Source organism: Zonotrichia albicollis, chromosome 3 (assembly GCF_047830755.1).
Source record: "Zonotrichia albicollis isolate bZonAlb1 chromosome 3, bZonAlb1.hap1, whole genome shotgun sequence".
Classification (NCBI taxonomy): Eukaryota; Metazoa; Chordata; class Aves; order Passeriformes; family Passerellidae; genus Zonotrichia; species Zonotrichia albicollis.
In genome coordinates this window covers 61,990,171-62,002,406 of record NC_133821.1, presented here as the reverse complement: position 1 = coordinate 62,002,406, position 12,236 = coordinate 61,990,171, and the positions used below count along the sequence as shown (strand labels likewise).

General features: G+C 42.0%; 1 protein-coding gene across 5 annotated transcripts; it reads right to left on the bottom strand.

The window, feature by feature from the left end:
• Positions 1-4,365: 4,365 nt before the first annotated feature.
• On the bottom strand, positions 4,366-11,460 carry CCDC28A (coiled-coil domain containing 28A). Of its 5 annotated transcripts, XM_074537635.1 has the most exons (6): positions 11,305-11,459; positions 10,243-10,431; positions 7,429-7,592; positions 6,380-6,534; positions 5,716-5,738; positions 4,366-4,882 (listed from the first exon to the last, which is right to left on the bottom strand). In XM_074537635.1, exons 2-6 carry the CDS (start codon positions 10,398-10,400, stop codon positions 4,828-4,830), a joined length of 555 nt encoding a protein of 184 aa, XP_074393736.1. In that variant the 5' UTR covers positions 10,401-10,431; positions 11,305-11,459; the 3' UTR covers positions 4,366-4,827. The 5 variants fall into 5 exon arrangements, with proteins under 5 accessions (XP_074393736.1, XP_074393732.1, XP_074393734.1 ...); XM_074537631.1 differs by lacking the exons at positions 4,366-4,882; positions 5,716-5,738 and having other exon boundaries at positions 6,269-6,534; positions 11,305-11,460; XM_074537633.1 differs by lacking the exons at positions 4,366-4,882; positions 5,716-5,738; positions 11,305-11,459 and adding an exon at positions 11,171-11,298 and having other exon boundaries at positions 6,269-6,534.
• Between the last annotated feature and the right edge of the window lie 776 nt (positions 11,461-12,236).

Here is a 12,236-nt window from a genome sequence, read left to right as displayed (position 1 = left end):
CTCAAGTAAGGCTGCATTGAATCTGACACAAGAGGGGATGGTCCGTGGCGTGGAACAAGGTCCTTGTTCTGCATCAGGACTGCATCAGGACTGTCTTGTACAAAGGGCCTGTGGTTTTTAGTGTCCAACCAAAAGGCAAGTAAGGAACACTGGTATTTGAAGGACTGTTGCATATTAAGAAAATCAATTGATTTCATATTGAAAATCCATTATTTTCCTGACAGCTGGAGGAGCAGGAAGGGGAATAAACATTACAACAGCTACTGTGAACACTCACCTAAAGGCTTCTGAAGGCCTAGCATCCCTGACTGGCTGTGTCAGACTTAGCAAGAAATTTACGTATAGTAAGGAGTTTCAGCAATATATGATTTCTCTGCAGAAGGCAAAGGAAATACTTTGGGAATCCCTGTGTTAACTTAGGTGTGTATTTCATTAAAATGCTGTGAAATTCAGCACTCTACTAAGTGCTTTTGTGCCTTATTTTGCATAGCTTGAGCTGATAGAAAGCTTGAGTTAAGCTATGGAAATACAGAGTATGTTTCAAGAAAAAAAATGAAAGTAATTTTGTGGGAAGTTGTAATTCATTGTATTCTATCAGAAAATGCAGAAGTGCTATGCCTCAAGCATGTTACTTGTTTTTTCTGTTACATATCCTGCCTTTGGAAGAAGAGTGGTTCAGTTTATAACAAGCCTTTCTTCTAGAGCTTCAATACATTGTCTTTCACTGCCCTTGTGAGGAACTTGGTCACCTGCCTTCTCATCCAAAGTCACCAAGAGATCATAGACCAGTCAGGAGGTCCTTTTGCTGTAGAAGGGTACATAAAAAGCACATATTCCCTGGTTTACTTTGCATTTAGCCTTTCAACATAAAGTAGCGTTAAAGTAAGAATGTTCTGTGGAAAACCATTAATTATTTACGTGTCATTTTCTTCAAAATTAAGAGGCTGGAAATTTTGACAGATTGTATGGTTTTTATAAACATTGCCTCCATAGTGAATTTGCTAACCAAAAAAGTGCTAAAATTGATATCTCAAAACTTTTCATATCAAAACCAATTTTGTCAGTGTTTTTTATCCTTTTGTCCCCTAGCATTTTAGAACATTAATTATTTTAAATTTTTTTTAGGTTTTAAAACTTCCTTTTTGCAAATACCTCTTCATGTAGACTTTATTTGCTGGAAAAGATTATTACATCTTGATGTAGGGGGGGTTGCATTTTAACTGTCACAGTTCAAAACTGTCTTGATCTGTATTAATCCAAAGTGAGTACTGTCTAAAATCGACTGTAGATGTAATTTGGATTGTTAGGTAGGATTTTTGGTTTAAAATTTTTATGAAGATGGCATAGATTTTTGTTCTAATATACACCTACTTTCCTTCACACCTGCATTGCAATTTTGAGAGTTCTGTATAATATTTCTTGTATTAGCACTTGCTTAACTGTTAGACTGTATGTGTTTTAGTATTACAGCTTGATTCTGCAATATTGCATTGATCAGGATGATCAGATAATTTGCAAACTACTCATTCATTCAGTCTCGTCCCAGCCTCTCAGTTTGTTGGGAATTGTTCTTGGTTATGTCATGTTCTGGTTTTTGTGGTTTAATATGATTAAAGAGCTGTAAGTTGGAGGTCTCATATTAATCTTACTATTTCCAAATATTAGGAAAATTATGGTCTATTACAATGACTGATTTTTGATTTAAAATTTATATCTAACATCATCTACTAAAAACATACGGTTTTCTTTTTTTTTTTTTACTTAGGAGAGAGAAATGTACAGGTCTTGTGGATGTGTGCCACAAGTCTCTTTGTAAAGCTTTATTTAAGCAAAGTTCAGTACTGATTCAGGAATCTGAAATGTCTGGTCTCATTGCAGAATCAGTCTTTCCCAAAGGAGTACGCCTTAATTTCTTTGACATGTTTCCTCCTCGGCGTTTTCCTGTTGGCTTCTGCTACCAGATGAGTCCCTGGGATTGCAGGTGTGCTCCAGTGGGGCCAGCACAGCTGAGAGCAGCAGAGGCCCTTTGCCATCTCCCTGTCCCTCTGACCTCTGCATCTCATCCCACATCTTGCCAATAACAAGCCTGGTACTGTCCCAGTCCCCCTCCACATCTATTGTAAAGCTCTGCCAGTGAGCCCTGCTACTTCCTGAGCAGGCTCTCCTCCCTCACTAAGAAGGATGAATCCCATCTGATGTCAGCAGGCCTGGTGCTGCACAGGCAATTGCATTGTCAGACACCCCAAAATTTTAGCAGTGACACCAACCATGCACTAATAGACTCAGCCCATCTGTTTCTTACGGTGTTGTTGCCTTCAAGTGGAAGTACAGAGGGGAATGTAACTTGTGCCCCAGATCCCCCACAGTGATGCAGCAAGGAGCACCTTCTTCCAAACACCAAACCCACTTATCAGTGTGAGTTTTTAAACCACAGGACTGGCTTAACTCACACTGGTAATTATATTAAACATTTAATGGTTATATACTTTTATCACCACAAACAACTCTTCAGGAAACAACATACTAGAAATGAGCTCATTTTCTGCAGCCACTTACATACTTTTCTAATTACAAAAGACTCCACAAATATGTTACAGTAGATTTTTTTTCTTTTCCTGCAGGAGCCCAGAAATGTGATTAGCTCATTACCACATAAAAGAGTTCAGTATCTCAATAGTCTTGCTACAGAATTTTCTTGTATGAATCCAAGTTAATAAGCACCAACCATTAATGGACTGTGTCAAAGACACAAAGTTGTATCCAGGAGGAGGTAAGGGAAAAAGAATTTCCTAATTTCTCAATTATTTGCTAATTAGTGCATTCTTTGTAACTTGTAATTGCCCATGGGCTTAAAGCAATTGCAGAAAAAGGGGCTAAGTCTTGTATAATTCTAAACAGCTACTTGAGATAGGTATTAATTTATGTCTGTATCTCAAATTATACCCTCTGTCCTTGCATACCTTGCTGCAGAAATGAGATAAAGACATCCAACATGTTTGTAAGTAAGTTATTTGAAATGTGTTTGACATAGTAAGCCTAAGCAGTTTGATGTCAGAGCCCAAAAATGGAGAAGAGCTGCCTCTAATAGAGAATATCTAAACTCTCAGATTACAAGTGTGGTTTGGGACGAGTGTGTGTTACAATGCTGTGATACACTGCACTTGCTGGCGAGAGGCTGCTCCTGAGCACACAGCTCTGCTCCTGCATCCAAGTGAGCTGCAGGAATACAATTTTGTTTGTGTAACTGCAGCTCTGCTAGTCACTTTTGCCATACCTGGTATGAGGCATGAGGCTTGAAGATGCTACTTTTTGCCTGTTGTTCAGAAGTCTGCCCAGAAACAAGGGCATAGTGCTGATGTGAGAAGGGGCTGTGCAGAACTGGTAACTGCCCAATTACTGGTCAGAGGTGCGTGTGTGTGGAGAACAAACATCAACCTTGGCTTCACTCTGTGAGAAGCTTGGTGTATTGTCGTTCTCTTAGGCTGACTCTGGATTTCACAACATCACAGGTACGTGCTCAGCTGCAGGCAGGGACTCCTAGGTGCACTTACCAGCACGCAAACTCCTGCAGAATCTTGGCAATGAAGGAGATAAATCGTGTAAAGAACAAGAACAACCTGAGGGGACAAGCACTGGGATCCTACTGGTTTGTAAATCATGGAGAGCTGCGTGATAGGTGAGACAGGGAAATTGAGGCTGAATCTGTAGCCAGAGCACTCAGAGGTGGTTAAAGGACTCTTCTGTCCCCACTGTGCTGCAGGCTTGGTGCTGCACAGTCCAAAACCACATCTTGTGGCTGAAGCCTCTTCTCCAAAGATGCCCAACAAAAGGAATCTTCTATTTTCTGGCCACATGCCCACTCTGGGCTGATGAAAGCTTTGCACTCAGGAAGAAGGATAAAAATTCCATTCCTTGTTCAGTAAGTGTAAAGTCAGTGTGGAATCTGAATGTATTACCTAAAAACTGAATATAAAATAAATCTAGAACTAAAGGCATGGTGATAGAAATTTTGGATCTAAAACCAGCCTGATTTTATACTAATACAGATTTTTTTTCCCTCTGGCTGTGCACATAAAGTTGACACCAATTAATTGGTATCATCAGTTGGTATCATCTATTTACAACATCAGAGTAACTACAAAATTGATTATCCTAGATTTATTGAACAGTAACTATTTACCCAGTTTTGGATTTTCACAATACTTAATTTATGTAGACTGTTAGCATGCACGCTAATTCTAATTTGGTGAGATTTTATACTTATTCATAGTACGGAAAAACATAAACTGCAAACATTTGGACAATGCTAAAACTCATCTTTCTCACACAGCCAAACCAATAGCAGCTTCTGCAAACGAAACATCATATATTTAAAACTTTTCACTTTATTAACAATAAATTATCTGTGGCATCACCAATCAACAAAACACTAAAGAGACAGTGAGCAGATTGTCTGTATAATGATCAGAAAGGCAACATTATCAGTACCTTCATAAAAACTGGAGAAATGCCAATGAACTTATATACACGTACCACTTGCAACCATATGAACACTGAGAAGAAATATATTTCTAAGTTTCTCCAGTTTTTCTGTTAAGTAAGGCAGTAATAAAAAGCACAGCATCACAATTAAGTACAACTCTAGGTACTGAGCCCTGGCATAATGCAATGCTCAGAGAAATGTGCAAAATAAACATCTGGATTTGCACTTTGATTCTTTGTTGTGTAAAATTAAAAAACAACACAAAGTCATAACTCTTCTTGATTCCATTGTCCAGAAAAACAAAAGCAAAGCTGGAGAATCCAGACTGACAAAGATGTTCTCTCTCAGCCTGTAGTACCATTTGGAATATCTTGAGCATCAGCTAAATGTAGCTTTTGGCTGAAGCAAATCATTAAGGAATAACACTTTCACATACACAGAAGGCATGAACAAGACAGCAACAACAGAAATAACCAGACTGCAGAGTATACTGAGCGCTACACTCTGCCACTGCCATCCTGCCTTATCAAAAGCACAGTGTGAAAGACAAGCTGAGACATTCAGCTTTATCCCCTCTGTGGGCTGAGCGCACATTTTCCAGTTCCTAACCTCTGCTGAAGTACCTGACCCCAGAAATAAAAAATTAGGTCAGCTCACTCTCCACGGTCAAGCAGTTAGAAACAACCACACACATTTCTAGAAAAAAATGAAAAGGTAATATAATTCAGTTATCAGTGGGACAGATGCCTCTAAATATTGAAGGAATATTACTATGGATGTTTGTTCCAGAATGTCTCAATAAGATGCATGCAGAAAGAGCCTGCTGCTGATGGGTTTTGCCACTGACAATACACTATGGTACATAAGTGGAACATGGTAGCTAAATAAATCACCAGGTGAAAGAAACAACCTGTAATTACATGTGTTAAGATACAGTCACTTATGTATTGGAAGAACCTAAAAATTGATGCTGTATTATAGTACTAATTTGAAAGCACAGCATCACAATTAACTACAACTCTAGGTACTGAGCTTTGCAGTGCTCAGAGGAATGTGGAAAATAAACACCTGGATTTGCACTTTGATTCTGTGTAAAATTAAAAAACAAATAACACAAAGCATTATCAAAGGAATCTGAGTCTTGTAAAGGCATCAGTTACTAGGGAAACACACTGCAATTTGACTACAGTTAGTAATTATAATGCAAAACAAACATTTTAGAAAAAGGATACATGGATGAATTTAGTTCTTCTAGCTGCAATAAAAATGTAGAAATTATGAGAAATGGCACTTCAGTTAGTCGAAGAAATGCAACAATTATGTTGGTATGCTGAAATGAACACATTAAAATAATGAAGGATATAACTAATAGTTTGGGCCGAAAGGTATGATTTCTTACAAAAATCAAACCTACACTGAATTCTATACAATGAGCTAAGTTCCAAATTAAGTTTGGAAATTAAGTTTCCCAATGTGCTGATCTCAAGAAATTTAAAGAAATTTTAACAATTTTGGTTTTTATGGAAATACACTAGACAAAGTGTAGAATGTACAGAACTGTATTCTTTGTTGTGTGTCACCTTCCCCAGATGTAGGAGGATGGACTGCAGGGAAAGTGGTTGTAGTTCCCTAGTACATGGGCTGTGCCTAAGCAGGCTGACAGGCTCAGGCAGCTTGCAGCCAGCCTGCTCCCCTCCCCAAAGCAACCAGCAGCTGTAACAAGTGAAAACAATTCTGTGTTCTCTCAGAACCCAGAGGAGGGCAAGACACACCTTGGTTCACTGAAAAGCTACGTTCTCCTCAACTGTAAATCACTGCACACACAGGGGCGGAGTTTTCCTGAACCAATCTTTGCTGTGGGCTAAGCTCCATGATTTCTGCCTTCCCAGTACTTACATCTGACAGCAGTCTATCCAGGTTGGAATCACTGGCCAGTTTTCTTTTGTCTTCAGGGAGTTCTTCCATCTCCCCATAGAGCTCCAGATTGAGGCGAGCAAGTTTCTCCTGCATGCTCCGCACGTGCTCCATCTGCTCTATGGAACATTCATTTCCTAAAACAGCGAGTAAAAACTTCATATAAAGAAACCCAAGAGCGAAAATGAAGGTATGAAGATGCAGCTTTTTACATCAGAGAATTTAAACATCAATTTTACAAGTACATTTGCTTTCTTGGTGGTTTCACTATTGAAGTTTCTGTCATCCCATTTGTTGCTACGTTGTGCTGAATTTACAGTAGCTATCCAATGTTCTCAGAGTTTTTTAGAATGCATGTGGTTTTTCTATACTCTTGAATTTTTCTCTGATTCAGAAAGGCCCTGTACTTTAACTTAAAATTCAGTCAAAAAAAACTTCTTTCCAATTCTGATTTCTCTAAGCGTTGCTTTCTTGAAGCAGATGGTTGATGTAATACAAACTTTTCAGGTTCCTTTGTAAAATCAGTGTGAAATTGACACGTTTATCAAACACTAAACTTGCAAAAGTACACATGCATTTTTCTACTTAGTACAAGGGAGAAAAGAATGCAAAAATGTGCAATATTTCTTCTAAAACCTCCATCAACTCTCAGGCTATAAAAATACTAAGAAGCTAAGACTGAGTAACCTGGGTAAAATGCAGCTTGCATTGAATTTCATAAAAGTTGTTACCAATAGTCTTAAATGTTCATATGCAACAAAACTGGGTGCTAAACACAGTTACTTCTTCCTACATAAAATAGTTATTTTAAACTTGGTATCTTAAGGAAAGGTGGAAGGGATAATGGAATGGCATGTTAATAATCTCACAACACAGACAATGTTACAATGTGACTGCAATTTTAAAATGCAGTAAGATGTATTATGTGGATTTCATGTGGCAGTCTGTCCATGCAGCACACTTGTTTGCAAATGTTACCACTGTACAGCTATAAAAAGTAACTATTGTACACACACAATTCATGCACTTACCAAATGCCTGTAGTTTGCCAGAGTGGAAGTCATTCAAGAGACTCAGAAGTCCCCTTTCCATTTCCTGGACATCTGATACATCTGTGAGAAAAGAATGCTGGATTGGTGCTGCCTGTGCCCCTTTTGCTTCAGCTCCTGGAGGTTTGGCTTTCTCTTTGATTACGCTAAAAAAAAAAATAATTGAACAAAACAAGTATTACTTCCTGCTTTCAATTTCACTGTAAATTTGAAATGTAAACAAGTGTACATCTGAGCTTTGAAAATTAAATGAGAAATTCATAGTGCATATTTCAGTCATTGCTTTTAAGATAAACACTGGACCTCCAGCTTGCTTACAAATAAAGAACATCACTATCTCAGCACTTTGATACTGCAAAATGAAGGGTTCCAACAGTCTGCTTGGACCACACATCTGTGATGGCCATCTTAGTAACCTACAGTGGGCCAGCACTACCCAGCAGTGACAACAGGGCATTAGCACAGAGAAGACCTCTAAGATCAAGTCCAACCATTAACCCAGCACAGCCATGTTCACCACTAACCCACATCCTCAAGCACCACACTCATGATTTTTTAACATTTCCAGGGATTGTGATTCCACCACTTCCCCAGGCAGACATTATCTACATAAAATCACCCAAAAAGCATCTGCAGGCCAGAGAGAACCCCCCTCAAAAATCATACTGTCCCTCCTGTCACAAACATCTGTAGACTCCAACCCGTGTGGAAAACAGCTGGTTATAAGCTTTGGAAGGTGACCTTGCCACCACATAAATTTTCCTACAGTTCTTTCTTTCAACCCACAAATAACATCCCAGTTTTGTAAATCTCACCATCAAAACCACTCTCCCACTACTCTAATGTACCAAATGAAACTAGTCCATGCCCAAACATCAAATTGCTAAAAATACTCTACAACCCTTCCTGCAAGAAAATCATCAAAATCCCTGGATCCCATACACTTCTCTCTAGACACAGCATTTATTCAGAGCACCAAATGCCCACAGGAACTATATGGATGAAAATTAAAAACCATGTTAAATCCCTGTGAACAACCAATATGGAAACTAAACAGCTACCAGTGGGAAGCAGCATGTTCCATCTCTGACCCAGAGACAGACAGACAGACAGGCTGCATCCTAATACAGTTTAGGTAGGAGACTGTCCTGGAGCCTTGTGATGAATCTGTTCAGAACCTGATCCAGTGAAAAAATCTGAGCCTAAAAATTTTAATTTACGATACTATGGGATATTAAAAAAAAAAATTGCTGACTTAAAAAAGAAGCTCTACTTAATTAGTGAAGATAATGGGGTTTAAAGCACAGTAAGGCCTATCCTTCCCATGCTCTGCAAATTCTCTCTTTCTTATGGGAAATAATAATTCTTTGTCCAGCCCAAGAGCTTCTGTAGTCTATAAAACATCATACAGACTATATGCTATAGAAACAACCAGCAGTCCAACAATCACCATATCCAGTTCAACTCAGAGCAACTCAGTTTAGGCTCTGCTTCAGTTTCAGACTTAATGGTTTGTAATACAGACAGGTCATCCATTTTTCTACTCAATTCTGATGTGTAATAAAATAAACTATTAGTCTTTGAGAACTTACTTCATTGGATTCTTGCAGTAAAGTGAAAATTAATTAAATTCTCTTACTCCATTATCACAGCAGCAGTTCATCCTCATATTATTGTGTCAATTACCTCTCCTGCTTGACAAGTTCAAACAATTATCTGTATTAGCACTGCTTGGTAAGTTTAACAATTCAGCAAGAACGGCCAGGACTTACAGCAAAAAGGACATTTTCTTCTCTACACAATCTTTTGGACTACAAGAAATTAATTTCTAGTAAATCCCAGGATAATATTGAGACTTGAGTAGACTGTTCAGTCAACTGCAGAAGCCACCAATTTATAGCACATTAGTATCTACTAGTATTTCCCTCTAAGTATTAACAGTTTTCCTGAAAAATAACGTATAGACTTTGCATTGCAGAAATTAATTATTTATCAGGCCAATACTGCATCCTTCAAACAGACTCTCTGTGCTGATGCTGACAGTTCTGTATTTAATCTTCAGCTAAAACTCAGAGGTCAGTAAATTTTCTGCTGCCTCTCTCCAGCTAACATTTCCCTTTAAAATTCCTCTTCCTTTATTTATCTACTGTGTCTGCCACAGCCAAAAAACTCATTTTCTAACATGCAGGTAAATTAATGTTCTCAAACTGAAACCAACTTATCATCAAAACACCACAAACTATTCTGATGTGGTACTTTCTGAAGAACTGAATGTCTCTCTTTATGCAAGACACCCCCCCAACTGAGAGGTCTCCAGTCACAAAACACCTGGAAATTCCAGTTCTAGCTCATCCTGTTCAATTTATGTCCTTCATTTCCTGCCACAGTTGTCAGTTCCAACCTTGCAGCCATGTAATATTTCATTTGTTCCTCACAGCTGTACATCTGGGGCTCTACTATTCCCATATGATGCCCAAATCTGATCACCCAACTCATGTCTTTCACCAGGCACATCAGGCTATACTCCGCTTCAGCTAAATTGCTGTTGGTATGAGTGTAGAGCATTGTGTAACATTCCAGTAAGTTTACAAGAAAAGTGTAGAACACTTTCCTTTGCTGTAAAATAACCACTATATTGCATTAAAAATAAATCATGTTGCTAAAAAAGACACATCATCAAAACTTCACAAGCCTGAAGCTCTTCTGTCACAGCCAGTCTAAACAATCTTTAAACTCTCAGCATTGCCAAATTCCTGGCTCTCACTTCCTCTAGGTCTGCAAATGGCCTAAGCTTACCGTTTTAACTTTGGTTTTTGTACGGCAGGCTGTGGGGCAGGGTTGGAAAAGGCTGTACTTTTACTGACTGGCACTGAGCTCTTCTTGGAGTTAGCAACCTGAGCAGAGTGACTGGAAGATGATTTGGGGCTCCTCCTCTTGATCTTCCTTTCTTCCATTTCTTCCAATTTACTACATCTAGACTAATGTCTTCATAGGGAAGGAAAGAAAGTGAGAAAAAAATCCATTAAAACTGGCATTCACAATAAAAGCAAGTAGAAAGCCAGCTCGTGGAAATGAAACTTGTAGTTCCTTCAGAGATGAGCAGTCACTCATGTCTGAGAGCAGGAGAACCCAGTTTCCAGGAGAAGCTACCCGGCCTGCTCGATGAGCGGAAGGGGCAGGACCTAAACCCTCCATCCGCCAACAGGTACCTCCAAACGATCTCAAGCGCTGTGTGCCGTGGGTTACGGCTAGGGAACACCACGAGTGCTCGGGCCCACGAACAGAACAGCGACAAGAGCTGCGGCACGGGAATGCCGCGACCCACCCGTGCCACAGCACCGCCTCTGCTGAGGGAAACTCAGCCGGTGCCGGATCGTTGCTGTTGTGATGCAGCTGCCGTTACCGCTGCTCCACACCTGCTATTGCTGTCACACACTTGCTGTCACACACTGCCGTGACACGCTCATTGTTATTATGGATTGCTATCACTCCTACACCACCGACGGGCCCTGCCCAACTCCGCACAGCCCACCCGTGTGCCGTTACCGGGCGCTCCCCCGCCGCCTCCTCGCCGGTGACAGCCCCTGACAACCGTTACACCCCGGAGGCGGCCGAGGGCTCCCCGGGCACGGCGACGGCACCCCTGGGCGTCATCGCGGACCCGCCGCAGCCTCCCGGGACGAGGAGACCCCTGTGCGCAGCCCCGGCAGACGCAGCCGCGTACCGCCGCTTCATTACCGCGGAGGCTCGGGACGCGGCTGCGCTCCGGGAGCAGCGGGAAGCGGACGGAGCCCGGAGCTCCGAGCTCCCAGCCCCTCGCCCTGCGCCCCCTACCCCGGCGCCGGCCCCGCCCCCTACCTGAGGGAAGCCCCGCCCCCGGAGCGCGCGCGGAGCCCCGTGGAAGCGGCCCGCTCGTCCCGGCGCGCGGATCACGTGACAGCGAGGCGGCCCGGCCCGGCGGCGGCGCCGCGAGGTGCATTGTGGGAGTCCCGCTCCAAGGCACCACCTCCCCTGCTGGCGGACTACAGCTCCCAGAACCCTCCGCGGCGCGGGGCAGGGTTGCGTGCCGGCGTTCAGTGGCCGTCACGGCCAAGGACTTCTCCCGAAATATTTGATCCAAGTCCACGCGTGTTAAAACATGCTGGCAAAAAAACACCGCACTGCCGACTTTGTCCTTTTCCCTGCTGACGCCGTGCGGTAATGCTCTGCCTTCTCCTCTGCCTGTAATTAACCCCTGCTCTATACTGAATCGGCCTCAGCTGCTTTTGGTCTTTAGGGCTTCACTGAGCACCGGGCACCTCAAATTAATGATTTACACGGTACGGAAAATCACAGAGTCATTAGGGTTGGAAGGCAGGGTCTCCTAGAGCAGGTGGCACAGGAACACGTCCCGGTGGGGTTTGACGTCTCCAGAGAGACTCTGCGACGTCCCCGGGCAGCGGGTTCAGTGCTCTGCTGCCCTCGGCGTAGGGAGGCTCTGCCTCGTGTAGAGGCGAAACTTCTTGTTTGATTTTGTGGAGTCCCAGTCAGGGGCCTGACTCATTTGTAGCCTTTATTACCGGTGTTTATTAGCAAAAGTTTACAGCCAACTGAACGGTGCTTATACAGGCGGCAGCTGAGCCCTCCGGGAAATGATCCTCGGGTGTTGCAAGGCATCGCTATCCGCAGATGGGGTCAGCAGTAGGAATTCTCCCCAGGAGGACATGCTGGAAGAACTCAGTATATTCACATGGAGCTATGTGGGCTAGGAATGCTGCCGGTGGAGCAGCAAGTTCCAAACGACAAGAGGA